Consider the following 27,245-nt stretch of genomic DNA (forward strand, 5'->3'; position numbering starts at 1 on the left):
GACACATATGGATGAGCATAACACAAGTGAAGAGGGAGCTGAAATCTTTCTTAAGGGCTGAGCTTTGCTCATTTAAATGTTATGAGTCTTAAAAGTACTAAGAACCACCTTGGCAGAATGTGGCTTTAGGAAAAAATTGCAAATTGTACGATTGTATGATTGACATGGAACTTGAACACAATCTTTGGCAAGAAGCTTGAAGCTCAACAGTGTAATATTGTCCTTAACATTTAAGTGAGGGGGGAAGGTTAAGGAAAAGATCTCCCAGGCCTCAGTTTTCCTGGACATGGCAACTGTCAGAAACCCATCTTTTAATATCAGGAATAAGAGTTTCTCATAATTCAAAAGATAAACACACAGAAGATTGAAGACTCAGCAGTAGAGCCCAGAAGGGAACTTTGTTTTCTAAACTGGACTAAACGGGAACCCTCCAGGGTAAAATGTTTTTGCACTTGTCCTTAAGGGTTTCCTTAAGTACATCCTTAAGGGTTTCTTTCTATGACTGCAGCAAACAACTTTTGTACCCTAAAGAACGGTGTCTAATGATTCTGAACTTCAAAATGGCACTTTGCTTTCAAAATTTTAAACTAAAGATTGTTCTGTTTCTGCACTCTACCCTAGCAGCTAACTATAAATTATCTAAAGCATCACCATAAAATAAGGAAATGGAAGACTTATTGGAATTTTTTCTTAAATAGCATTAAGAATCCATTTGTAAAAGTTCAACTATATAGATTGCAAGGCCAAGATACTACAATAAAAATTATTCCATAATGCTCTCTCCATTTTTTTATTAGAAGAATCTGTAGGAAGGCATTCTTAAACAATAATAGCATAGAAAATCTTTGAGGGGGGCAAAGAGGTAAAACTTGTTATGAAAGTGGGGCATGCCATGATATTTCATGTTAAGTGGAAAATTCTTCATAACTGCCACCAGAAGAGATCCACAAACAAGTAGAGAAAAATCACTCTTGAATCTTCTGCAGCCAAGACATTTTCTTCAGTAAAGGCAGACCATTTCCCCAACCTAAGCAAGTAGTGTTTAGATTGAGTAACCCCTCAAACACATTCCTCCTCCAACTTATCCGACTTCTATGACATGTGCTCACCCTCCTCTTTAGGGTCTAATTCATCAAGGTACTTAGAACAGAAAAATCCTGAAGGAGAAAGCTGGAATGACAATGCATGAACCAAGGGCTCTAGGAAGGAGGACAATCAGGTAGGAACCAAAATAAAATTTAAACTAGAAAGAGTTAAGTGGTCAGAGATATCATCTTAGATATCTTAGGGCATTTAGTCTATGGGAGTTAATTTTTAGATTTAGCATCTTTCAGTCAAATTCAGCAGTGGTGAAAATGGTGGTGTAAATTACATGATGGCCCTCAACAGATTAGAAAGCAGGTCTAAGTAGCATAGTGTAATGTATTCCAATTTCAGATTCAGTGGAGCTACAAAATGAATATAAATTACTGACTTGGAATGCTGTGGACCAAATTATGGTCTTGGTACAAATAGGCCAAACTCCCACTGAAGTTAACTTGTTATGCCTGCTCACCTCAGGAATAAACTTGGCCCCAGATGTGTTGACAACAGTGGGGTCATAAACAGGAGGATCAGGGGACCTGTTTTATCTTACACCCTCCTGTTTTCATCCTTTTAAAAAAGAAAAAGCTTCCTCCCCTGTTTATATCACCTTGAAATTTAACCAGGCAGCTTCCTTGGGAGCTTAAGCTTCTATTTTAAGTACTGGTTATTTAAGTCTTCTTGGGGACTAGATAGTTCAGGAAATCAACTTCATGTCTCTAAATTATTATCTAAATTACAGTGTAATCACCTGACAACTGTTTGATTGCTTATGTGGAATGACAAGATGTTCCCTGCCCAGTTCTGTATGGACAGACATCATTACAGGAGCCCCAATTCCCAACTTCACTAACTTGTAGTTTCAGCAGAATGCAAGGTAATTTGGCCCAAATTTGCACAGGTAACTTACTTGAAATACCTAGAGCCTGATTTTCAGAAGTATCCCTTTGACTTGGAGAGGTGTTGGTGTTCAGCACCTTTGAAAATCAGGTCGCAGGTGTCAGAAACAAAGCATGAAAAAATTGAGCACCCAAAATTAGTGAACACGTAAAAAAAAAAAAATTTAGGCTTTAACTACCATCACAGGTAGCTTCAGCCAGGTCAAGATCAATCCAAACTAGAAGGATAATGTATGAAAAATTGCACTAATGACTGCTTGTACTGTACCTATTTTGTGGATAAATGGAGGATATCTGTTTCCAGAACTGGTACCAAAGCACTTTTCAGAGTATTTCCTCAATTAAATTAAATACAAAACCCAAACAGTCACCTGAACATTCACCTGTTTCTAACAAGAAGAGATCCAGAGAAAGGCCTATATTGGCAGAGACTGAATAGAAAATAAACTTCATTATGAGAGATGGCTGGAGAATATTTCACTTTAACTTTGCAGTACATGAAATGTACAATGGGACTGGAAAATGCATTCCTGGTACAGTATGCTGCAACAAGAAAACTTCATGACATAACTATGTATTTTAAATCACTTCTATAACTTCAGTACAAAAATGTGGTGTTCTAATGCACTGTCACTACCCTTAAGAAACAAAAAAAACACTTAGTTTTTTCAGTTTTACACCAAGAAGAAAGTTTTTAAATTGTACCTTCTTTTTCTCTTTGTTCTCCTTGTCCTCAGCATCCCTCTGCCAAATACTTTTCATATCAAAATCAAAAGGCCCTCTTTTTGTTTCATAGTTACCATTGAGCTGATCAGACTTAAACTCTTCATGAACCATGTAGTCAGGCATTGAGGAAACATGGGCTCTGTAGACCAAGATTTCACAATTATTTTTCTGCTGCAAAAGTATTAATTCAAAACATAAAACTTAACAGACTAACAAAAGAGAAATACAGTAGATTATAAAAAATTACACAGCCTCCATGGAATCAGAGCATACTTACTTAGATTCATCATCTGTTAGTGGTTTACTGTGGTGTGTATACCAGTCAGGTACAGCATAAGCTACTGGGGATGTTTTTCTTGTACTAGGTGTAAAATGTTTCAACAAATCTTAAATTAAAAAAAAAATACATTAATGCTGTAGTATTTTCCATGGTTATAAATGAATATTTTTGTTGCTGTTATCTTTTACTACTTTTTTTAATAAAAGAAATATTTCTATTTGTAGCCCTTATTGAGATGCAACTGGACAATCAAAACTTTCACTATTTTTTAATCCTAATAGGATAGTCATCAGCAGTGATTACCCACAAAGCCAGCAAGTGGCAATAGTTTTGAAGGTCTGGCCAATTCATTTTTTCAATATTATTTGCAATACTGTATTTCAATTGTATCAGGTATGTCATTTTACATATCTTGACATACAGTTGTATAATACAGTGCCTGAAAATACACATGGATGTATTTCTCATTTTACAGACTGGGAATCACTGAAACTCTGTGAAAAATTTATGTCCATTTAAGTTTTTCACATCTTCAATGAGCTGAAAACAAAATATGTATAATAAAAACTATATACTTGCAAAAACTGAAAAGTAATTTTAATAAAACCTTTACAGACTTTTTCAAATTTTATGACAATTTCACATCCCTCCCCCCCTTGCAAGTTTCAATGCTAGAAGGTATATTTTTACAGTTCTAATAAACCTTTCCAAGCTCAGTACCCAGGCAGATACTTTCTCTGTTACACACAAAATAAATTGTTCAGATCCCCATGTAATGACGCTAACCTGCCAAATAATTTATACTGTGGTTAGAATGTATCAGCATTAACATACCCAGATTTTATCATAAAGGCTTAACAATGTTCTAAATTCAATTTAATAGGACTAGAAAAAGTGTTCTGGGTCAGATGGAATATACTTCCAGAGCTAATCAATGGATTTTAGCCTAATAATAATAATTTAGCCATGAAAGATAGAGAAGGAAGGGCACAAGCTGGAGCAGAAAACTGTTAAGACTCAAACAATGAAGTATTGGGGTTATTGCATGTGACATTAGACTATAATGATTACATTTACGGATAAAGGTTTTTGCATTGTTTTCTTGAGGATTCAACATACATACAACATTTCCCTTTCTACAGTTTCCCCCCAAACATGTCACTTAAAATTACTGGAACAGTCTCCAGTTATATTTGTCAAATTTTTGGGCTCCCTAAATCACCAATAATGCTAAAATGAACTGAGATTCACCAGGTCGGCCTCCTTGCTTTGCCAGCTTTACGTATGCTGAGTCTGTGTCTTTGATCCATTTCCTGCGGCTCCCAAATGTAATTTCATTGTGATGCTCTCCAAGGTTGCTCAAACCTGGGATCTGGGATGGTGGAGGAATTGGGATTTCTGAGTTCACAGTCTTCTCTGATCGTTTCAGTGGAACATGGTAGTACCATTCTATAATCATTAAGAAAAAAATATTTAGGTTAAATGTTTACTGATAACATTACTGTGTCAAAGAGCAGATGTAATAATCAAAGTCCACATTAAACCACAGTGTAACATACTACATTTTATTAAAGATGTAATACAGGCGAGTCTTATCTTACACGGGGGTTCCGTTCCGCAGTTAGCGTGTAAAGTGAAAACCGCCTATAGTCAAAATTACATTGAGTTGAATGGCAAGCGGAATCCCCACATTACAGGTACAGTATAAAAATTTCTCTTTTTTTGTTTTTGCCGACCGCGTAAAGCTGAAATCACGCATGTTTAATGCACGTAAGATGTGACAGGCCTGTAGATATGAAATGCTCACTAAGAGAATAATAAATACTTGCTACTTCTAGGTAATCACACAAACTGTGATACCACTGTAGAGCCTTGTTTAAAAAGCCTTTAATGTTATTTCAGATTGTCACTGCAACTGTCCTACAATACAATGACAGGAATGTTATGCATCTTCCCCATTCAGAGAACTAGGTTAATGAATACTGAAATCAGTAAAATACAAGACAGCAATAAAATATAAATATATAGATAGAGAGAGATACCTATGTCATAGAACTGGAAGGGATCCTGAAAGGTCATTGAGTTCAGCCCCCTACCTTCACTAGCAGGACCAAGTACTGATTTTGCCCCAGAACCCTAAAAGGATTGAACTCACAACCCTGGGATTAACAAACCAATGCTCAAACCACTGAACTATCCCTCCCCCTGGGCTAGATGAAAGCAATGGAAGGCATTAATTCTTTGGTGACCTTTCCTCCTTCAACTATTAACAAAAAACACTTAAATGCACTCCTACTTTTCTGCTATCAATTCTTTACTTGTTTTAGTTAACTACTGAAATATAATCTGAAGAAATGATTAAATTAAATAGAGCACTAGAGAGTAAGCCACTTTCACAATATACCTAATTTCTTCTAATTTAAGACAAATTCCAAGCATTGCATAGCTGAGCAATCTTTCAGTGCACTAGAACCAGTCAGGTTAAGTCATTTGCTGAACATCTCTGCATACTGCTGAGGTGCCATTTTAGAAGACAACCTGAAATCAAGTCAGTTTCAAAAAGTCAGCTGGGAGTAGCTTGATGTACTACACCTGCCTTTGAATCTGACTCCCAAATTTTGTAGTTTTACACTCACATTTTTCCTTTGGTTTTTTTTTTCAAACATTTCCACTCTCATTACTGTAGGAAAGACCCACACAAATAAGGGAAATGGACAGCTGACTATCTCGGAAAAAATGGTTAAACAGAATAGACACAATTGTGCTGTCAAAGCACAAAGTAAATATACAGGAAAAAAAGAAGATTTATTTACTAATCTTAAATTATTACAATCTTAGATGTTACTTATAGGAAGTGTAGGTAAAACATGTTCAGAGAAAACTGTGGTTTTTAAGTTAACACAGTCTCTATAAACAGATATTCCATGGAAATCAGTTAATATATTCCATGTAATGGCAATGGAAGGAGTGTATAAATGACTATTAAAAAATAAAAGATCTTTCCTTAGTGGCAGAGGCAAGAACCATTAGATTGTTTGGGGGGGGGGTTTCACCACACTTACTAATTGGTCCACCTGGAATGGGATGTTTCATCCAACTGCTCATTATCAGGAACCTTTTCATCCTAGTTAAGTTGGTGGGTAGGTACCAACTTGGAACCTTACCTTATTCAAACATATTTGCTGTGTTTGTATTTAATACTTTAAGCCCAGTGAGAGTTTTCAGAGTTGAATTACAAACTTTTTAAAATTAGTTTATAATGGAAAATGCCAATGGCCTACCCCTGGCAACAGAAACAATTTGAGACCTTCTGGGAACCTCCTGTAAAAAGGACCAGTGACCCCAACTGAACAGGCTACCCTATGTTCTAATTTATAAATCAGACTGTGAAATTTTTAAAGCTGGTATTATCTCAGTTGAGTTTCTCTCAGGCAGCACTGGGGAAGCAGAACATCTGCATGATTTAGAAAACAACAAAATAACTCTTGGTATGGAAAGAGTAAAGGATTCAGTCAGGAGCAACAAACAAAAATCATGCTCAAATCTGTAGGAAGTGTCTGAGGAAGACATACTGCGGGGGGCAACTCTGTGATGTACCTTGGAATCTCCCATAAATCCTTAAAACTCTGTTAATAAACTAGAACAAAGAAAACATGAACTACTGATTTACAAAACAAATATTATTCCATCACTACAAATTCCGCACAAACCACGACATTAAAAAAATTTAGTTAACTTCATCAAAGTAAGTTCACTTCCTTCTTTCACAATGCTATTCATAAGAAAAAGTGACTTTTAAATCTGAGTTGACTAATTTTCATGAAAAGTGGTGTCTGTTGCTGGATACTACAGTATGCAAAACTGAAGTTTGGGAACAACCTTGGGTCTTTAGGCCAGTACTCAGGCATATCCTGGAGATGATGTCATGATGCCCAGGGCAGATAAAGTCACTTGGTAAAGTGCATCTATCTAGATGGATTATAGTGTGGCATTAGCTTCTGCCTTGATGCAAGAGAGGGGGGTGTTCCAAACAAGGAAAACAGATGAAGGCCAAAATGGGAAATGGTTGTTTCCTCACATTGGTGAGCTTGAAGAGCATCTCAGACTCCTGTCTTGAATGTCTTGTGTGACCAGACTAGAAAGAACCCAAAGGAAATTCCACTATCAGCCTCATCCTTCCACACCAAAAATATCAAGGATTACAGTATTGAGGGATGCATGTTCCCCGCAGCATAAAATGCTGATATAGTAGGTAGTATATGTGAAGTCTCCCTTCTTAGAAAGCAAAGAGTTCAGTTCATTTTTCACACCCAAGACATGTCAAAATGTACATTTACATAAGGAGAGCAAACAGTATACTTGCCACAAGAAGCATATCGGTTGGGGGGTCCAGAGGGCTCTTTGCTCATATTCCTCATTCCTCCAGCCTATATGAAGGAAGGGTCAAAAAGGAAAAGATAAAAATAGTTATTTAACAGGAGCATAGACAACTGTTTTTATTGGGGCAGGGCTAAAGTTAATAGTGTAACAGCTGTACCAAAATTAAGTCTGTCCACTTTTAATTAAGTGAGATAAACAAACTTCTGTTCCAGGCTCAGGGGTTCCTGATTTGTTCTTTTAGAGCCGCTCCAAATCCCCAGTTGTATTTGCCCTTGTCTAACCAGATGGTGCATAAGCCCTGCCCCTCTCCCCCGGCTCCTGGTGCCCTACAGTCTGGCCATGACCAGCATAAGGCCAGGTGAACTCAAGCAGCACCTGGTGGGATGTCGCCTGGAAGGAAGCCCCCACCCCGAACAAGGGGAAGGGCTCAGCTTGACACCCCGCACCCAACCTGGTACCCACAGACACTCCACCCCCGACAGACAGACAGACACGCCCCCCTCCCCGCGCTTTCGGGGTCCCTTACCGGGAGTGCGGCGCGGGAAGGGGGGGGGCAGGTCTCTTTAGAACTCGGCTCACGCGCGCGCTGGAAGGAACCGACCCAGCACCACGCCGCCTCCAGCAACAACCACAACAATCCCCGTTGCCATGGCGACGGGGACTCCTTCAGGGCCGCGCGTGGCGGAGGCGGGACTCCAGGGGGCAGAGGGAAGGGACGCGGGCGGGCCCGCGAGCCGCTGCGGACGTCGCGCGCGCGAAGGGGCGGGTGAGTGAGTGAGTGACGGGTCCCGCCCGGCGGCAGGACCCTGCCCCGATGGGCTGCGGCCTCAGGGGTGGCCGTGGCACGTGGTGGGCACCGGCGCCCGTGCGGGTGGTGTTAGAGCCGGGGGGTGGGGGGGCTGTAACCCGGGTGCGTCTACACTGCATAGCCCTTAGGGGCGGCATGTAGCGCACAGGCACCGCCCGCCCCTAGCTCCGGTATAACTAGCAATGCAGCGGGTGAGGCGGGGCTTAGGAGGCTATTATTATTTGAGCTGGCGCCATCAAAGCTAGCCCCGGTATGCCCAGGCTTGGTGCAGTTCCACCTCTGATTGCAGCATCCATACATTGTACTGTGGCCCTGTTGAGTGCACCCTATGGTCTGTTCTGCCGCAGGGTGCGCTAAATGTGATTGGCATGTTGGTGACTGCACCTCAGCCAATGCACACACCAGCATTGCACCTGGGCTTTGCCCGCCCCGTTTCCCGGAAACCCAATAGATACCATCATTGCACCTGATAATACCAGTTTAGAGATGGCTTGAGGAAAAGAGCAAGACAGGGTCTTTCCCTCTTGTTGGTGCAAATGCCACTCAGCTCCTTGGTACGTGAGGTGCAGTACAGCCCAGCACGCAGGATTGGCATGTCTGACTGAGTTGGGGACATAAGAGGTGTTTTCACATTTTCTTGGGGTGTGTTCCCGTTCTTCCCACTGTATCTGATTGCCCAGACCATCTTCCATCACCTTTCTGATTGCAGAGCACCCCTCTGGCAACCGTACCAATTGCTTATATAGAAAAGTAATAGGAAACGATTTTTTACTTTTCTGACAATTCCGACGTTCTCTAAAGGTGGCTCCTATTTCCTCTCTTCCTATATAGCAGCAACTACAAGGGGAGACAGCTATGCTACTTTCTCCTTTTGCAGACATGCAAACTCTTATTTGCAATGAAGGACCTGGGTACCTATAGAAACAAGTAGTGGAGACAAGAGATTGTAATCTGCCAGCTCTTGACAGATTGTAAGAAATGTAAGGTCCTCAGTTTGAGAGCTCCTGCCCTTAATGCTCATTAATGAATTCAGGGAAGTCCTCTTGATTTATGTATCAGAGATGATCATAATGGTTTCTTCTGGTCCTCAAATCTAAATTTCGGTGGGAATAAAAGGAGTTCAGCCTTTCACAGGAGACAACCTTGGAGGATTCAGCTCCATGATATTTTTCCAGTCGTTGAGTCTCTTGAAATAAAAATGTTGAACGTATGTCCCATCTTTTCTGGCTGAGCTCAGGAATCTTATGCTTGTCTTGTTCATTATGATATCACCAAGAGCAACCTGTGACATATTTAGCAGCGCTGAGTAGGGCAAAAGACATTTTAGGTAGACTCCTCTTATTATGATGTTACTCACTATCTATCCAGAAGGCAAGTGCAGTACAAGGACAGCTTTCCTTTCAAAGAAGACTTAAAATGACTAGATATTACGTTATTTAAAATTAATTATTAAAATTGTTGGTCATAATAATATGATTAATACCTTATTTCACCTCATTTTCATGCTCCTCTTCTTTCAGTGGTGAGTGCAAAGCAAATAAAAACATGTACAGAATTCCAAAGTCTTCAGGTAGCACCTATCTACCTCAGGATGAAACAAGCCATGGCACCAACAGTGACACCTCAGACACAGAAAATCAAAGTCAAGATTTAAACTGGTATGGATACTTTTTTTTTTAAATATTCAATCTGTATTAACTTTTGTCATATGTATACAAGTTATACAAATAATATTAAAATCTTTTTTTAAATTCTTAAGCTCCCAAATACATTTACCACTCCTTCATCTGTTTAAGAAGAAGGGAAATGAGAAAAAGAAAACAATGGCATATTCTCAGGGCCCAATCATGTGCTCATTGAAGTCAATGGCAATCGTTTCATTGATTTCAATTTGTCCTGGAATCTAAACAGGATTTGATTTTGCTTCAAATGATCAAGGGAGGTGGCAGTTATGTAATATGATATATAAAGTCATAAACATTTGCACTGCTCAGCTATATAATCTAATGAATGACAGATATCCAATAAAGCTATTCTGTTTTGAAGCCTGTAGATTAAGTATTTAGTAACATCTAAGTTATTGAGTAATTTAGTGTTATTGTCATTTATATAAATTGTGGTTTGGAGGATAGCCATTCTTCCTGTCAGTAGTGTGTTTTGCTTCCGTTATTGCAAGATGCTCCTTTTTGCAGAAATCAAGTTGATTCTTAATCAAGTTCTGTTTTATGAAGTAATGTCCTTTATTTAATTAGGGATGTGACAAATATTCTATTCATATGTGATTTGTATGCAAATATTGCCATTTAAAAGGATTTCTATCTGGCCAAATAGTGAATTTGTGAGGGAAAATATGAGCAAAAGAAAGAAAAACTATGTCTTGGAATCTTTTACAGTTTGAGAGAGTAGGCCAAGTGCCCATTTTTCATCTAACCAAATCATTTGCTTTTCCTGCATCTCTGACCATGTCAGGCCCTTCTTCAGTCCCTTCACTAGCTTTCTCTTGACTGCCCCTCACGTTTAACTTGAAAAACTTATTCTCTCCTGAAAGGCCCTGCAAACTTTCCCCCTACCTATTCTTACTCTCAATTGCCACCCAGTGCTCCCACTCCACCCTTCAGTCTGTCCAAGCCACACCATTTCCTGCCCTCTTCACATTCTTTTCTCACTCCCATCTGTCCTTCCTACATGTTGACCTATCTGCCTAGAACACCCTTTCTGCTAGGGCAGGGATAATAGGTCAGTTTTTAGAGTTGAGAGAGGTAAATACTGGTGCCCTCCAGGGATCTGTACCTGGACCAGTGCTGTTCAGCATATTCATAACTGTTCTGGAAAAAGGGGTAAACAGTGAAGTGACAAAGTTTGCAGATGATACACATTTTTTCAAGATAGTTAAGTCCAAAGCAAACTGCAAAGAGTTATAAAGGTATCTCACTAAACTGGGTGGCTGGGCAACAAAATGGCAGATGAAATTCAATGTCGATAAATATAAAGTAATCCACTTTGGAAAACATAATCCCAATTATACATACAAAATGATGGGGTCTAAATTAGTTGTTGTTACTCAAGAAGGAGATCTTGTAGTCATTTTGGATAGTTCTCTGAAAACAACTGCTCAATGGGCAGAGGCAGTCAAAAAATAACAGAATATTTGGAATCATTAGGAAAGGGATAGATAATAAGACAGAAAATATCATAATGCCACTATATATATATCCATTGTATGCCCACACCTTGAACAATCTGGGCAGTTCTGGTCATCTCATTTCAAAAAAAGATATATTAGAATTGGGAAAGGTATGGAGAAAGGCAACAAAAATTATTAGGGCATGGGACAGTTTTCGTATGAGGAAAAATTAAAAAGACTGGGACTTTTCAACTTGGAAAAGAGGCAACTAAGAGGAGATATGATAGAGGTCTATAAAATCGCGACTTGTGTGGAGAAAGTGAATATGGAAGTGTTATTTACTCCTTCACATAACACAAGAACTAGGGATCACCCAATGAAATTAATAGGCAGCGCATTAAAAACAAACAAAAGCAAGTATTTCTTCAGTCAGCCTGTGGAACTTGTTGCCAGAGGATGTTGTGAAGGCCAAAGCTATAATTGGGGTTCAAAAACGAACTATATATGTTCATGGAGGATAGGTCCATCAATGGCTATTAGCCAAGATGGTCAGGGATGCAACCCCATGCTCTGAGTGTCCCGAGCATCTGATTGCCAGAAGCTGGGAGTGAACAATAGATCACTCAATATTTGCCCTGTTCTGTTTATTCCCTCTGAAGCATCTGGCATTGACTACTGTCAGAAGAAGGAATACTGGAATTGATGTACTATTGGTCTGATCCAGTATCGCTATTCTTATGTTCTTATAACCCAAACTGCATGCCTGCTCATTAAGGTCCCTCCTCAAAACACTGCTCTTCCAAAAAAAAAGCCCATAAATCATGATCCTCCCTGTAATGAAATACTGAATTGAAATAGATACCAATAAAACTAGAGCAGTCTAGCAAACTTTGAATAAGCTTGCTGTTCATAAGAGGCTTGGGATCATAGAAACAGAGAAAACTGTGAAGATACTGTACAGTACACAGTGCTCTTTACAATGCTTGCTCTTGATAATAATGGGTAAAATATTTTTTTGAAATGTTTTCAATATCAAATCCTTGGTCTTTCTTATTAAACAAAAATACTTGATTCTAAAAACTGTGGGGATTCGTAAGAGCCATCTGGTCAGGGTTACAGGCAGCAATCTGCTGTACTAAGCAGCATGTGGGGGACAGGCTACAGTGTTTGGGTGGCAAAAGACAGGTGACAGTAAGAGGGAATGGATTCCCATCCATTCCCTCTTACTGTCACCTGTCTTTTGCCACTGGGCTCAGAGTTGGGCTGGAGGGAAGATGCTGTAGTGGGAGAGAACTGATGAAAGATAGAGTACAGGGTCAGGACAGTTGAAAGCAGGACCAGTGGGAGAGAGCAAGTGGGAGAATGGGAAGAAGTGTTGGGACAGGATGGATGGCAGGAGCTGGGAATCTGATGGAATGAGTACAGGATATGACACAGAATCAGGGTAGCCAAAAGGAGATGCTGAATGAGCAAGAACAGAATCTGAGCCATACGTAAAATATCTTACTCTCATATACTGGTAGCCATTTTAATTATTCTAGGTGTCCAATATTTGTGTCAAATTTCAGAAGCAGATTTGTATAAATTTGAATCCAGCAAAATGACCAGATTTGTGTACCAGCAGATTTCATTTTGAGATTCACCACATCTCTACTTAAAATTTTAAGCACGTTGTGGATGACAAAGTTCATTAGAGTGCTAAATGTTTTTGGACCATATTATAAAATACTGTCTCCAAATCTCTGAATGTGTGTACTGTCACTACTCATGGTGATAAAAAAACACATTATCTCATCTTATCTTTCTCCTTTGAACAGTCAATTAATTTGACCAGAAGTTTCACTGAAGAACTACATTTCTGCACTGTGAAGCCTTCTTAATCTCCCTAAGTACTGCAACTGCAGCATTTTATAGAAAATGCTGGATGTTAGTAAGGGTCTCATATGTGCTGGTCATTGCTGCCTCTTCATCCCTGAGGGATACAGCCAGCCTTAATTTTAAAACATGCAGTGTGTCAATTAAAAATTGCAGGTATGGTTAAGTGTATTTATTGCAGGTTGAACACCTAACAGTCATAGCAAATAGTATTCACTATGGATTGTACTGTATTCTTTGTCTGTTATTGTTTGTTAGTTGCCTAAATATATTCCATAAATAGAAAATATGTTGAAAACATTATGGTTGTACAGTTAAACACTCCAGAGTCAGGCAAGTTGCATGTGCAATGTAACTGCTAGCATTTCCTGGCTTTTAAAGTTTTTATGTGATTTTAACGTTTTCTTAGTATAGGATTTTTAATGGAATTTTAACAAAAGATTTATTAAATGAAGGTAGTTTTTTAATTATTTTTATTCATTTTTGCCAAATTCCAGAGCCGAGTGATAGTCCAATTAGTTGAATTGGCTGTTAGGTAGATAAGCTAGAGAACACAGGGTAAAAGAACTCTGCCTCCTGCTCTGTGAAATGGTAATTAAATCAAGGCTTAAAATTTTGCCCCCCACCCGCTGTGTTTACGTGTGTAGTTAATTGTACCCATTTGGATAACTAATTGTCAGTCAGATACGGGTAGCTAGGCTTCTAAATGAGTGCAACTGTGGGTGCAAATATTTGTACCTTAGTTCTAGAGGTTGTTCTGGAAAATGTAGCCTCTGTTTTTTGCCTGCATCTGGCCACTCGTGCAACTCTTGAATTTCTAAAGCCCTTTTCTATTTTCTAGGCTATCTCAAAGACAAGGACACACATCCAGTAGTACTGAAAGCCAGATCCCTATTAGTCTCAGGCAGGAAGATAGGCAGCTTCAACACTCACCCAAAAGTAAGTTCAAGTGATTAGTGATTGTAAACTGTCTAGTTGTATGCATTGTTGTATGTTATGAACTTACAACATTTGTTTTGTAAGTTGTTCTGTAGCATGGGCTTTTACATTTTTGATTGTTTGTGCACCAAGAGAGATGTTGTTGATAGACATATCCTATAAAGTGAGGGGAAATATATTAAAGCAGAACTGAATTAGGACCATGTTAAGTCAGGAAGTTACAAAGTTGAGGTTGTGTGTGCAGGGCCGCCCAGAGGATTCAGGGGGCCTGGGGTCTTTGGCGGTGGGACCCCCGCTGAATTGCCGCCGAAGACCCGGCACTTCGGCAGCAGGTCCCGGAGCGGAAGGACCCCCCGCCGCCGAAGACCTGGAGCAGAAGAAGCTCCAAGGGCCTGGGCCCCGCAAGAGTTTTCCGGGGCCTCCGGAGTGAGTGAAGGACCCCGCTCCAAGGGCCCCAAAAAATTCTCGTGGGGGTCCCTGTGGGGCCCGGAGCCTGAGGCAAATTGCCCCACTTGCCCCCCCCCCTTCTGGGCGGCCCTCTGTGTGTGCCATATTAACTTTATTCCCTTATATCTATGTATGACAATATAGCCTTTAATTACATGTTCATATGCTATTTCACAAATAATTCCATGTAATACCATGTAACTTTTTTTTCTACAACCCTAAATGCACAGGAAGCATCTTATAGTACTATGTACTAATCAGACAAACAGAGTCCATGGCATTTGTATATAATATTGGCAGAGACCAAAGCTAGAGTTCCACAGGTCTCCTTGTCTCATTCACTGTGCACCTTAAAGGACTCGCCTTATAATGTTGGAGACAAAAAAATAAAAATAATTGTGGAGGCTCCATAGTGGATCTATAGTTAAGGTTCACTGAGATTAGGTTAGTTCAAATATAGTAGCTCAAGTGTATCAATTTGAGTTAATTGTTGTATTGAAGATAAGACCTTCGTGGTGAGGATGCTTGAGCCAGAAAGAAACTAGTTGGACTTTTTGCAGAGGTGATGATAGGAAATGCAGCAACATCTCTTTATTTTATAAACTGAAAAAATGTGATCTAGAACAACTGAGGATATGTCTTTATTGGGGGAAAAATGTTTTTGTTTTTGTTTTAAACTTTGGGTTAAAAGAACAGTGAAAATACAGGGTGAACAGCTCCAGGTCAAACCCAGGCTCTACATGTGCTTTAAATCAAGATGCTAATCCAAACTAAAAGATGAGTTGCTGTGTCTTCACTGCTATGCTAACCCAAGTTAAGAACACACCTTTTTTGCAGTGAAGACATAGCCTGAGAGACAAACATGAACCCCATTATGTCTATTTTGCAGTGACTTTTGAGAGTAGAACTGCATTTTTAACTACATCTGAGCTTATTTAACTGTATGCTTGTTGCATGTTTTCCAGAAGGTATCAGGCTTGTCTTCCACTTGCTAGGGCTATGCATAACAGTTCTGTGGCACTATGTGATGAAAATCTGCAGTGCTTTTGCAAGGTAAAGATAAACAAGAATCTTTTTCTCAAGGATGGGTGGGGAAATAGATAATTGCAGGTGGGTGAGTGGTATTAATTACACTCACAAACCTGACAAAGAATTAAGAGAGTGATTTACATTGGTGTCAATCCAGGCTCTTGCTGAAACTAGTTCTGGGATCAGGGGTCACAAGACCAATCACTAATTTTAATGTCTCTTCAGTTTTTTTATATTGTGCTTGAATCTCCAGTGTAGAAGTTTAAAAAAAAAAAGCTTCACTATTAACTTCAATAGGCTGCAGGATGAAGCCAACAATATGGGCTTCAAGAAATCCTAAAGAAACTTTTTGCTAATACAGAATATGTATGTGAAATGTGTGGATTCTGCTAACTTTATGCTTTCTTTCTCCTTGCTGTTCCCCAGGAAGATTTGGGCTCGAAAGATTATTTCACTGGTGCTGTTCCTCCTTTCTTTATTCTTTTTTGGTGAGTTTCTATAAAGTACAGTGTTAACTGACAGTCTGTAAGGGGGACCAAATTCTTTGCTCTGCCCTGTCCCCTTTGTGCTGCTTTGATAGAGACGCCCAGCTGAGAACTGAAGTAGGCAGTTGGATATCCCAGCTGGGTCTACCTGCCTCCCTCCCTCCAGTCCACTCTCTGGGAAGAGACTGATGTGGGGTTGGGAGGACCTAAGTACCGTCTCCCAAACTAGCTGTATGGGGCCAGAATTTTCCCAGTCTTGAGGAGCAGCAGCGATTGGCCTTCACTCACCCCAGGAGGCAGAGCAGCCCAGCTTGGGAGGAAGAACAGCTACTGGGGGCAGAAATCTTCAGAGCCTCAGAAGCCCATGACATATCACTGACTCTTTTTATTTAAAATAAAGAAGAAGAAAAAATGTCTTTACTGACTATGGGGCAATGGCAGTTTGTGAAATTGGGGTCACCAGGGAACAGTTTGTGTTGTTTTGATTCAACTGTTTTGTATTTTTTCTGATAATTTTTAATAACTGTTTGTTTGTAAATAAGTTAATAAAAAGAGGGTAATAGAAATAGGCAGTAATAATTTTTTGAAATAAATGGAAATAGGTGGTAATAAAAAAATGAAATAGCAAGTATTACAAAAAGTTAATAAAAATATAAGCAGGTTAAAAAAAGTGGAAATAAGCAGAGGTTTAAAAAATAAACAACAAATAAAGCAACTTTCCCGTTGCATCAGAAATCATGTTACCCCATACCTCATCCTTCCTTCTTTCACCACTGCTTACAGTTTGTTAAACCCATTAGTTGTCTCTTGTCTCAATTTTTGGCTACGAACCTGCAGAGAATTACAGATACTTAATTTTGCTCCTGTGCATAAAGTTAAGTCCATGTATCTTTGCCGGACTAGTGACTTAGACTCTGGTGTTGCAATGAGCTCCATGGAAGCATATCCTTGAATGTGCATTGAGCTCCACTGAAGCCAGTGCAGCTGTGTGTGGGCACAAGGTCCTGCCCACATGGAGATCATTGCAGGACTGAGGCCACAATAATCCCTGTTCCAAAGAACTGTCTTTTTATATGACCTGCAAATCCATATTCTGGTGAATAGACCCATTGACTTGACAGTGAGTACAGTCAAATACCTGCTCTCGGGATTAAAGCTATAAACATAGGGGACCCTGATCCTGACTGGGATCTGTAAGTGCTACTTCTATATATAGAAATATAATATGTGAACAATTTAATGTAGCACAAGCCTTAACTTTTACATTTGAAAATTGATTTTAACCATGTAAACCATAATGCTCCATTAACATGTGTTGAAAATGTATCTCTCCAACTCAAAATCTATAATGTCATTTCACCATTCCTTGCAAAATATCCAATTTGGAAACTCAAGTGGAGGGAGGGTAGGAATGTAGAAAGGGAGAGGGGCCATAGAGGTTGATTTTGCTTATTGAAATGCTGATGACAACTAATACAGCCCTTGGAAGTCCTTCAAGGCTGCATTTTACATCCATTCCAAAATTAGGCCCCAGTCTTGCAAACACTTAAACATGTATTTAGCTTGACTTTGGTGGGATTATTTCACTAATGTGCTTAGCTTTAGTAAAGCTACATGTAAGTGTTTGACAGATTGGGGCCCCTTGCTTTTGAAGAGAATAATCTGCTGCAGATAATGTTCTAAATTTAAACAAAGTTGTTCTTTTTATGACTAACAGGTACTTACTACATGGGATTGCTTGATGGAGGAGGAATTCAGATGTCCAGGGGAATATATAATGGCTTTGTCCTCTATGATTTTAACCATTTCTGGCACAAGGTGATTTATGATTAGATGTAATCAAATAAAGACTGTCACTACCAGTCTAGCTCTAGGACAGAAAGCGCTTACCCAATAACTTGCACCTTCTTTCTGTGGGGTTTCAGGTATATTGGAGACTCCAGTGTCTTGGAATTTAATTATATTTAACCACACATTAATAATTACAATATTTTTGTTTCAGGGTCTGCTACTATTTTACTATATGCCTTTGAGCAAATCACTTGGGCTAACATTTTCAGAATTGGCCTTTAATTTTGCTTTTCTTCAATTTTGGTTGCTCAGCTTGGTATCTGGGATCCCATTATCAGACGTACTGACCCCTGTGACTCCAGCTAAAAGCACACGATCAAACAAAAGACTTTAACAAAAGGAGTTTTCTTTTAAGTGGTTATATTATATAGTTTCAGTGTTAGTTAGGGCATGGCTACACTTGCAGATCTAGAGCGCCAGGAGTTAAACTAGCCCTCGGAGACAGCAGCAGGGAAAGCGCTGCTCTGTGTTCACGCTGTGCTCCTTGTGACTGTGGAGCATGTCCACATTAGCATCTCTTGTAAAGCCACAGAGAGCAGTGCATTGGGGTAGCTATCCCAGTGTGCAAGTGGCTGCAACATGCTTTGGAAAGGGTTTGCAAAGCATGGGGGGCAGTGTGTGTCAGCATGCTATCTTGTAAGTTCAGACAGTGGCAGGAGGAAACCTGACATCAGCCCCTACCCCCCACCTCGCGCACACACATGCACAAACACCTGCCTCTGCAGCGGGAGCATTCCACAGTAATGGTTTGCTTTGTGTCCCAGAGCAGATGAGCATGCTGGCTGTCAGAAATGGGGCTTTGAAAGGGGATATCTTTATGCCTGCAGCCCAGTTCAAAACAATGGCCAGAGTGGCCCCTTGACTTCAGGGGATTATGGGACGTTTCCAGAGGCCAATTACAACACAGTAATGCAACACGTCATCCACACTGACACCCCAGAGCTCCAGCCAGGGCGCAGAAAGCTCTATGATTCTCATGGATGTGGATTACCAGGAGCGTTCCCGCTGCAGAGTCCAGGCGCTCTAAGTGCCTTGCCACTGTGGACACCTCAGGAGTTAGGGTGCCCGGGACTGATTTAATGCGCTCTAACTTGCAAGTGTAGCCAAGGCCTAAGACTTGTATCAAAAAGAGAAACTGGAATAGGAACACACTTTATCATAGAGAGTAACAAGAGTGTGGCCACTAGTATTCCAACCTTTCCTCATAGAGAATATATCTACTTATGTCAGAAGACAGTGAAGTAATGTATTGATAACAGAGAGGAAATCCTCGGTTACAGTGGCCCCAGAAAACAACTGGAAAAGAAAAGAGGCAAAACCTAAAATGGAGCTAGTAATGGAGACATTTTGGGGAAGGTTCTGACCTCCAGTTGGCTGGCTGCTATTCATTTGACCCTTTTTCAGAACTGTAAAAGCTGGTTAGAGAGGGGAAGAAGTTATTGGATTAAGAGTTTGGAAGACGTACTTTGAGGATAGGGCATTTTGATAGAATGGATAGCTAGGAGGTGTTCAAGTTCCAGTGTTTTATGTGCTCCCTCCACAGGAAAATATGTTACTTTTTATTCAGATGTCTCTTACTTCCTGTCTGCTAGCTGCAAAATTGAAGCCTTTAAGGAATAAGCTCAGAGACATTTACAGACACAGAAAAGTTGAAAATTCAGTACACATTTTGTGTATATATTTACCTATATGATTGGTTCTTATGGTGGTGTTTTGTTGGGAGACTGTGGTGATGGGAGACTGTGATATCTGCTTCATGAATAAGGAATTGTCCAGCATTAATCTTATGATCTATTTAATTGTCTTTCTCTCCTAGGTATTTATAGGGTGCCAGTTACTGTTGTATGTTAGTGTTAAACCCCTGTAGTATGTAGGCATTGTGTCTCTGAGTGTCTACCATCTCACATTCCTATAGAGAATGATTGCCTCTCTCTGCAAGAGGCTCTGTATTGGTAATGTTAGTGTTTGGAATGAACATTTTATTAATATTTCCATCTAGGATGAATCAGAGAGATATGGAATGGATCTGGAGTCTTTAAGGTAAGGTGGATTTCTGGATGACTACTTGACTCGTTGTAAAATAATTCAAACCCTGAGCACGACAACTGCACAAATGGAGGAGTTGGGTCTCCCACAAACTTTATACACATTGATGATGTTCTCAACCCCAAAATGTATCTGTAGGGATTTTTTTCTCCCCCTCCCTTAAAATCCAGAGGAAGGGAAGATGTTGGAGCTGGCAGTTTTTTCTTCCCTGTCTTACAGGCATACAGGTTGCTTGTGTACATGACTAGGTAAGAAGGAAAAGCTGCTTGCACTTCCATCTTCCCTGGGTGTTTGAGAAGCAGTAAAGATTATTATTTTCCTGATGCTCAGCTTTGTCTTCCTTGTTGTGGAGGGATGGAGAAATTCTTTTGCTGGTTCCCTCCATATTCTGAAATGAATAGAAATAGAAACTTCTGATTGTTCTGCCTTCCTGTAAGGTGGAATAGATGCTCCTCTGTACACAGTTCCCACTGTAGGTGGAGGAAACCTTTGCTTCTTCCCGACCCTGCCTCCCTAGCCTGGTGGCATAAGAGCTGCATGTGAAGAAGCCCTGCATGGTTAGCCAAGATCAGAGGAATAAGAGGACCCATGTGAGAATAATCATCCAAGTCATTAAGGGGAGAATACAGGAGTATGGAGTGAGGGAAAGAGCAGCTGTGTGGCAAAATGAGAAACTAGAACATTTAGGGTAAGACACTCATTATTGGGGGGAGAGAGTGAGGAGGGGAAGTGTTGGACATGAGGAATGAAGGAGGAAAATGTTTAACAGAAGACAGATATTTTAAAGTGGAATACAGGAAGATCAGAGGGAAGGAATAGAAATTACCCAAAACAGATGTAGCAGATACACTAAAATGGACTGTAAAAGGTATGAATGAAGAATGGAAAGAGAAGGAAGAACAAAAACAAGGGAGCCCCATCAAGGAGCAGTTTTTGATTGAAAAGTTGATGTCAAGATGCTAGAAAGAAAACATGAATATTGAATTATATAGGGGATCTTAGGGTACTGTACAGAACTGTGTAGGCTGAAGAAGTGATGGGGGCTTTGGAGTTCAGGTAGGAGGGGGCATGGGAACCCACTGCTCCTATGTGTAAGGAAAGGAGGGCATTTTTTGTCCAGTAAAATATGTTTTAGAAGTTGTTGCAGTGGTGACTGCACTTTTTAATGTGTATTTTCCTTGTTTTATATCTTTTTGTGGTCTGTGTCAGAGATGGCAACTGAGCGATCGGAACTGAGCATATTCTTTTGTGGCCTAGTGTGCCATTTGTGTGAGTAGTTTTTAATCAAATGTAACCTGCAGCTGGCTTGGTCTGCATTCCAGATAAAACCAGTTTACTTTTTCAAGCATGTTCTTTCTTGTTTTGAAATGCCCTGGAATCTTTGAAAATGCAGGTTATTGCATCTTCTATGCCAGTATTTTCCAGGCAGGATCCTTATCCTTTTGTCCATAATTTATTTTTTTCTACATCAAACAAAATCTTAGTCCTTCAAACCTGCCCATACACATTTTTTAGGATGGTTGCAGATATGCCTCCACTCACCTCCGTATTACTCAGGAAGCAGGGTAAAAAATTTTGAAAGTGCCTAAGTCCTATTGAAAGTCTATTAGACTGAGGATCCTAAATTACTTAGATATATTTTTGAAAATTTTGCCTGTAGGGCAGCGAGGTGGCTTCTCCATCTGAAGGTATTAGAACTAGTATCAAAGTATACTTTTCCTCTCACTTACAAATTGATCGTCTGGAGCAGATTTCTTTAGAGGTATAAAAAGAGGTGTCTGTTGCCTGTCTCATTCTCATGACATACCGCAAGCCAGAGGCGAGGAAAATAGTGCTTTCTGTCACTCTTTCCCACTTTTTCTAGGCAGGCAAACCACGTTTTGAAAGAAATCCAATCTCTTAAAGAGCAGGTAGATAAGCTACAGACAGAGCTTCATGCTCTGAAACAAGGTACAAAGGAGATCACCCAGCGTGCTATCAGTGAAGCCCTGGAAGGGAGTGAGATCAAAGGCGTTACAACATGGGTAAGGATATTGCAGGATTTTATTAAGTAGAGATTTCTAGCTTTCTTTGTATCTACCATAGTTCCTTCTCACACTTTTTTTATACTTCACTGACATATGTAGTGTAACAGTCTTGGGAATCCAGGAACAAATGTTCACCCACAATAAAAAATTTCTCTTTGGACTGCAGACTTTTTTTGCGGCGTAGCTGGAAGGGTGGGATAACATAGGTAGGAATTTCTATCACCCTAACCATCAATAGAATGCCATCACCTCCTGAACAAGATGTACACTACATTAGACATTTGAAGGAACGATAGTCTAAGCTACAATATTGATTTTTCACCTTTACACCAAGAAAATGATCTGGTGGAAAATTCATAAGGAGAACCTGCGACCCAGTCTCCTGAGTCACTTCTGGTACCCTTAGGCTCTCTTTGGTCCCTGTCAGTCTCGTCCATGGGAGATCTGGCTGCTGCCAAGGCTTCCCCCAGCCTCTCCCCAGAAAAACTCTATTTCACAGGGCTTGCAGACGATAGTATGATATGTCCTCCTAGCCTTCCACGGTCTGTCCCACAGGTCTGTGCAGGGGATCCTCCGCACAAGTAATATTGTCTAGAGAATCTGTCTCTTCATCTGCAGCAGTTGGTCTTTGAGGTAGAAGTGAATAGTATGGTAAGGGTTTCCCAAGGGGACTCTTGTTGGCGGTATGCGCTCAGTGTTCTTGAGGACAGAGTATATCAAACATCTTTGCTCTTTTGAGTTTCATTCTATTTCTTGGAAGTTAAAGGAACTTAACCAATTGATGTGATCACTCACTTTTATGAACTACTTTGTGATTAAATTGCACATATATAAGGGGTCATTGTATAGATAGTTACCACTATTATGACATAGTATAACAGCTGCCTAGAAGGAGGGCTACACACACTCTCCTACAAAGGTGGCCATTGCCAAAATTATAGAACAAGGTGAACACAATAGTTTTCTGACACTTTGGTTGAGATTCCAGGTGGTTTTCAGAACCTCTAACAAGTGGTCTCTAACTCAAGAGATAATACATGTGCTTGATACCAGGCCTCCACACCCAGTCTGTTAGGGTATCTCTACAATTTGAGCTGGGGGTGTAATTTCCAGTGCAGGAAGACATGCCTGTACTAGCTCTGATCAAGCTAGCGAGTTAAATGTAAAGTATAGCCACAGTGGGGCAAGCAGCAGGAGGGGCCACCCCAAGTACATACACAGCACCTTAGCTGTCGCAAGTACATACCCATCCATCTCCTTGTGCCACCACAACTACACTTTATTTTTAGTGCACTAGCAACATCTTGCACTGGGGGAGTTAGGGATTTTTTACACCCCTCACTGCCGTGGCAATGTCAACCTCAATTTTAAGTGTAGACCAGATCTTAGTCTAACATAATGGTTACTTCATGATTGTTTTACACATACTTCGGATTGTAGGTGAACTGGTGTGTGTACGACTTGCAAACTTCTTTCCCCTCTCACAGTTCTTACCTTTTATATTCCTTCACAGACTGTTAAAAAGATGCTGAATAAAGTACTTGAAAAGTTGGATGAAGACCAAGTCCAGATGCCTGATTATGCCCTAAAATCAGCAGGTATTATTATTCTTCCCAGTTAGAATCTGGGTCTTATGGTGTTATGCACTGTAAAAAAAAATATAAGAAGACACAGCCTCTGCCCCCAAAGAGCTTACAATGTAGTTTAAGATGATGTACAAATGAATGTCACCTACAATAGGAGGGAAGTGGAAGAGAGGACAAGGGTCACAGTATAAGATTATGCATTTACATAGTCTGACAATGTTCCAAGCCTTTTTATAAAAAATGCTTATTTTAATATTGGTTTTTATTAATCACTTCCTATCTTAAGTTTTATTACCCACTGCCGATTATCAATTTTGAATATTTTAATTAGCCACCATGGCCTGTTACTATAGAGAAGGACAGAATAAGTGAAAGAGAGACACATACTGTTGCTAGAAATCAGTCAACACCCGTGCTTGTTCAGGTCAAAGTACGGTAATAGCCAACATTCTTATGGTATTACCAGTGAGGGAAAGCTGTGCCAACATCTCTTCATGCCCATTTGAGAAGAGTATATGGAAGTAAACGTGTTGGGAAGAGAGAGCTATAAGAATTATGACTGGTGTATGTTGACTGGGTCACATGAAAGAGTTGTTTAATAATGATTTTTTTTTCTGAGAGTCACATGCAATGTGATACATGTCCAGTTTGAAAGAGTCACTCATATAAATGATAATTGTATTACAGGGGCTTTGTTGTCTATACGTTAGGAGTTAAGCACCCAACACCTGGTGTTGGTCATTAGATCCTCTGTATATTACACATTGTTAAGAATACCTGCTATATTAGAGAGGCAAAGTGGGTCCAACTTCTGTTGGTGAGAGAGACAAGCTTTTGAGCTTACTTAGAGCTTTTCTTCATGTCCAAGCAGTGCTATATGTGAGATATTAGCTCATTATTGTATTAATATTTTAATTTCAGGTGCCAGCATTGTTCAATCCAGAACTACCAGGAGCTACCGTCATAATAGAGGAAAATTCTTTTGGTTATCATTTCCAATGCTGGTTTTTGTAAAGTCTCCAGAAGTTATTCTTCAGGTAGAAATCCAAATAAAAGAAGTCTTGAGAGTTTCCTTTACCCTTTCCTCTCTTCCTTTTGGGTCTCCTTTTCCCACTACCATTCCCCATGTCTGCTTTCCCTGTTCTTCTCCCCATACTGCCCAAAGTTCAGGGAGGGATCGGTGGAGATAGAAAGACAGCCTATGCTGCTGTACATAATGGCATTTTTGCAGACAAACCCAGGTTGGCACCATACCACAAGTGAGGGAAAGAGAGAAATAAAAGCAGCAGAGTTAAGAATTGGCACCTGGGAATAAACATCGTTCATAAGTGCAGGGAGGGGGAAGGGCAGACCACGGTACTAGAGCTTTTATAAGCGGTGCAGCCAATACAGTCTATCTGAATACTGCATCATGGAACTAGTATTTATCCTCAGAATTAACAATACATTTTATATTTAATTTTTAATTAGCCTTGAAAAATATTAACTTTGTGATTATTTAAATATCATTGGCGTGTTTCAAGATAGATTCTAAGGTGCCAAAGTAATCCCTGGTTTCAGGGATTCCCCTGGTTTCAGTGGAATTATACCAGCGATACCATTAGCCACATGGTTGCCTAAACCAATAATCATTGTTTTGTGTTCTGGTTTTAGCCCAATAATAACCCTGGGGACTGCTGGCCTTTCCCAGGAAGTCAGGGTGAAACTGTCATCAAACTGGCTATGGAAATCATTCCAAGAGCGGTTACAATGGAGCACATTCCCAAGAAAATCTCCCCTACAGGAGAAATCTCCAGTGCCCCTAAGGACTTCGCTGTCTACGTGAGCATCTTCCTTAGCTTTTTATATAAGATTTCTAAGAATGGGGGGGTGTAGTACGATGGGGAATATAGGAAAAAAGCAAGTTCTGTATATTTCCTTCACACCTGCAACTCACTCCATGTTGTATGGAAGAGAGCAATTCATATATATATATATATACATATGTATAACTATCAGCATAATTCTTGTTGTTCCATTTATTCTTAAAAACGAGACTTTCCCATTCCTGCACAACCTACTGTGTCTACGTGCTACATACAAGAGAAGTAATGTGGTTTAGGGGATTCTGCACAGGGCTGGGTACTAAGAACTCCTGATTTCTATTCCTGGCTTTGCCATTAATTCATTCAACCTCTCACAATTTCCCCAACTATAAATAGGGATAGTATTTGCTTACCTATCTCATGGGACTATTGTGACTATAAATTAACCAAAACATGAAGTGGTAACCAGTAGGCCACAACTATCAGGCTTCTCCTGATATTTGTAACTTCAGAGATGTATTTGAAATAAATCCTTGGTTTATGAACAAGAGTTAGATATTTCATGAGTATACCATCCATGTTTGGGTTTTTTGGATATCCTGTGACACCACCAGCCTGGTCAAACCTGGCTTTGGGAATGGACTTGTGCTACAAGGACCCTTATTTTATGGATTTAGCACATCACTGTGCATCTGGGATATCATGTTATGCTTTTTGTGTTAACTGTCTGCATGAAGAGAAAACACATTTAAACCTGTTGTAATTGGGTTTCCACTGTCTTTTGTTTTCTCCATGCCTATGTTTTTCTGCAGGGCCTAAAGGAGGAAGATGAGGCGCAAGGAACTCTCTTAGGAGAGTTCATGTATAACTGTGAAGGAGATTTATTTCAAACATTCCAATTGAAGGTACATTAAGGAAGAGGGGAAGTGACTGTGAGATTAAGATGGATTCTACTGCTTGAACTAGGAGGTTGTTTGAGCTTCCCAGCAGAAGTGATGTAGAGAAATAGCCCTGGGTTGAAAGCACTGTAATTTAGTCTGTAGTTCTGTAAATGGTGGCTTTAAAACTAAGCATTTTTCTGCAGCACTATTGCTAGAGTCTAATCTGCAGTGTTACCTGCAATGAATTTGGGTGATCTGCCCTTAGACTGCATAAAAAGAAAACACATCACATACCGTCAGAATATTGGTCCATTAAACATTACTGATAATTGTAAGAATCTTTTTGTTGCAGATTACTGAAAATAAACCTGTTCTGTTTAAGTGCTTGTCTGTGTAGAAATTCTTTGCACAGAGCTCACATGGATATCAATGGGATTTCTACATGTGGTGGAGTCAACTTCTGAGTGAGGAGAACTTCATAGAGTTACTTTGCTTACTGAAGCAGGCTAGCCTTTTTTGTGGCTATGTCTCTATAATTACTATCTTAAAGTACAGTTAGTAGAGGTGTAAGCATCTTCCTATCTTGTGGACAATGATTTCACATGGCAGCAAAGAGTAAAATAGTGAACAAGTCACCCCTGCATGATGCTAATTATTGATCAACAGTGAGAGATACATGAAGTAAAAAATAATAGCTTTAATTTCTTTCTTTTCAGAATGAACTTTCTGAATTCATGAGGTACGTGAAACTGAAAGTGCTGAACAATTGGGGCCACCCAGAATATACCTGCATTTATCGATTCAGAGTACACGGAGATCTAAAACATACCCAGGAGTTCTTTGAACAGAGCCCATTACCTTAGGAACTCAAAATGGCAACAACACCAGCAGCAGACTAAAAATGGAAATTCTTAAGATCCACTCGGCTTCATCACCCAACTGAAAGGGTGTCGAGAGCAGACAAAAATAAAAAT

General features: G+C 39.9%; 2 protein-coding genes across 7 annotated transcripts in view; one reads left to right on the forward strand and one right to left on the reverse strand.

Moving 5' to 3' along the window:
- Positions 1 to 8,118, reverse strand: part of C2H7orf57 (chromosome 2 C7orf57 homolog) — a 31,369-nt gene extending 23,251 nt beyond the window's left edge. Inside the window, exons 1-5 of one of the 6 annotated variants that reach the window (XM_045005581.1) lie at positions 7,895 to 8,118; positions 7,352 to 7,415; positions 4,240 to 4,437; positions 2,986 to 3,094; positions 2,688 to 2,847 (exon numbers count right to left, since the gene is read on the reverse strand). In XM_045005581.1, coding sequence (XP_044861516.1) covers positions 2,688 to 2,847; positions 2,986 to 3,094; positions 4,240 to 4,437; positions 7,352 to 7,406 — 522 coding nt within the window. In that variant the 5' untranslated portion in view covers positions 7,407 to 7,415; positions 7,895 to 8,118. Of the gene's footprint in view, positions 1 to 2,687; positions 2,848 to 2,985; positions 3,095 to 4,239; positions 4,438 to 7,351; positions 7,416 to 7,525; positions 7,689 to 7,743; positions 7,810 to 7,894 lie in introns of those variants that run through there. The other 5 variants (XM_045005578.1, XM_045005584.1, XM_045005580.1 and 2 more) reach the window with 5 other exon arrangements.
- Positions 1,167 to 27,245, forward strand: SUN3 (Sad1 and UNC84 domain containing 3). The gene is made up of 13 exons (XM_045005589.1): positions 1,167 to 1,219; positions 9,697 to 9,834; positions 14,017 to 14,114; positions 15,527 to 15,614; positions 16,017 to 16,078; positions 17,793 to 17,893; positions 19,926 to 19,966; positions 21,837 to 21,996; positions 23,513 to 23,597; positions 24,507 to 24,622; positions 25,239 to 25,406; positions 26,203 to 26,295; positions 26,988 to 27,245. The coding sequence occupies exons 1-13, from the start codon at positions 1,176 to 1,178 to the stop codon at positions 27,132 to 27,134; spliced, it is 1,341 nt and encodes a 446-aa protein (XP_044861524.1). The 5' UTR covers positions 1,167 to 1,175; the 3' UTR covers positions 27,135 to 27,245.

Source organism: Mauremys mutica, chromosome 2, assembly GCF_020497125.1.
Source record: "Mauremys mutica isolate MM-2020 ecotype Southern chromosome 2, ASM2049712v1, whole genome shotgun sequence".
NCBI classification, from domain to species: Eukaryota; Metazoa; Chordata; order Testudines; family Geoemydidae; genus Mauremys; species Mauremys mutica.

Coding starts and splice junctions, on each gene's coding strand:
- SUN3 (XM_045005589.1), top strand. CDS start 1,176: ATGACAATGCATGAACCAAGGGCTCTAGGAAGGAGGACAATCAG. Junction 9,835..14,016: donor CAAAGTCAAGATTTAAACTG/GTATGGATACTT, acceptor TCTATTTTCTAG/GCTATCTCAAAGACAAGGAC. Junction 25,407..26,202: donor CTAAGGACTTCGCTGTCTAC/GTGAGCATCTTC, acceptor GTTTTTCTGCAG/GGCCTAAAGGAGGAAGATGA.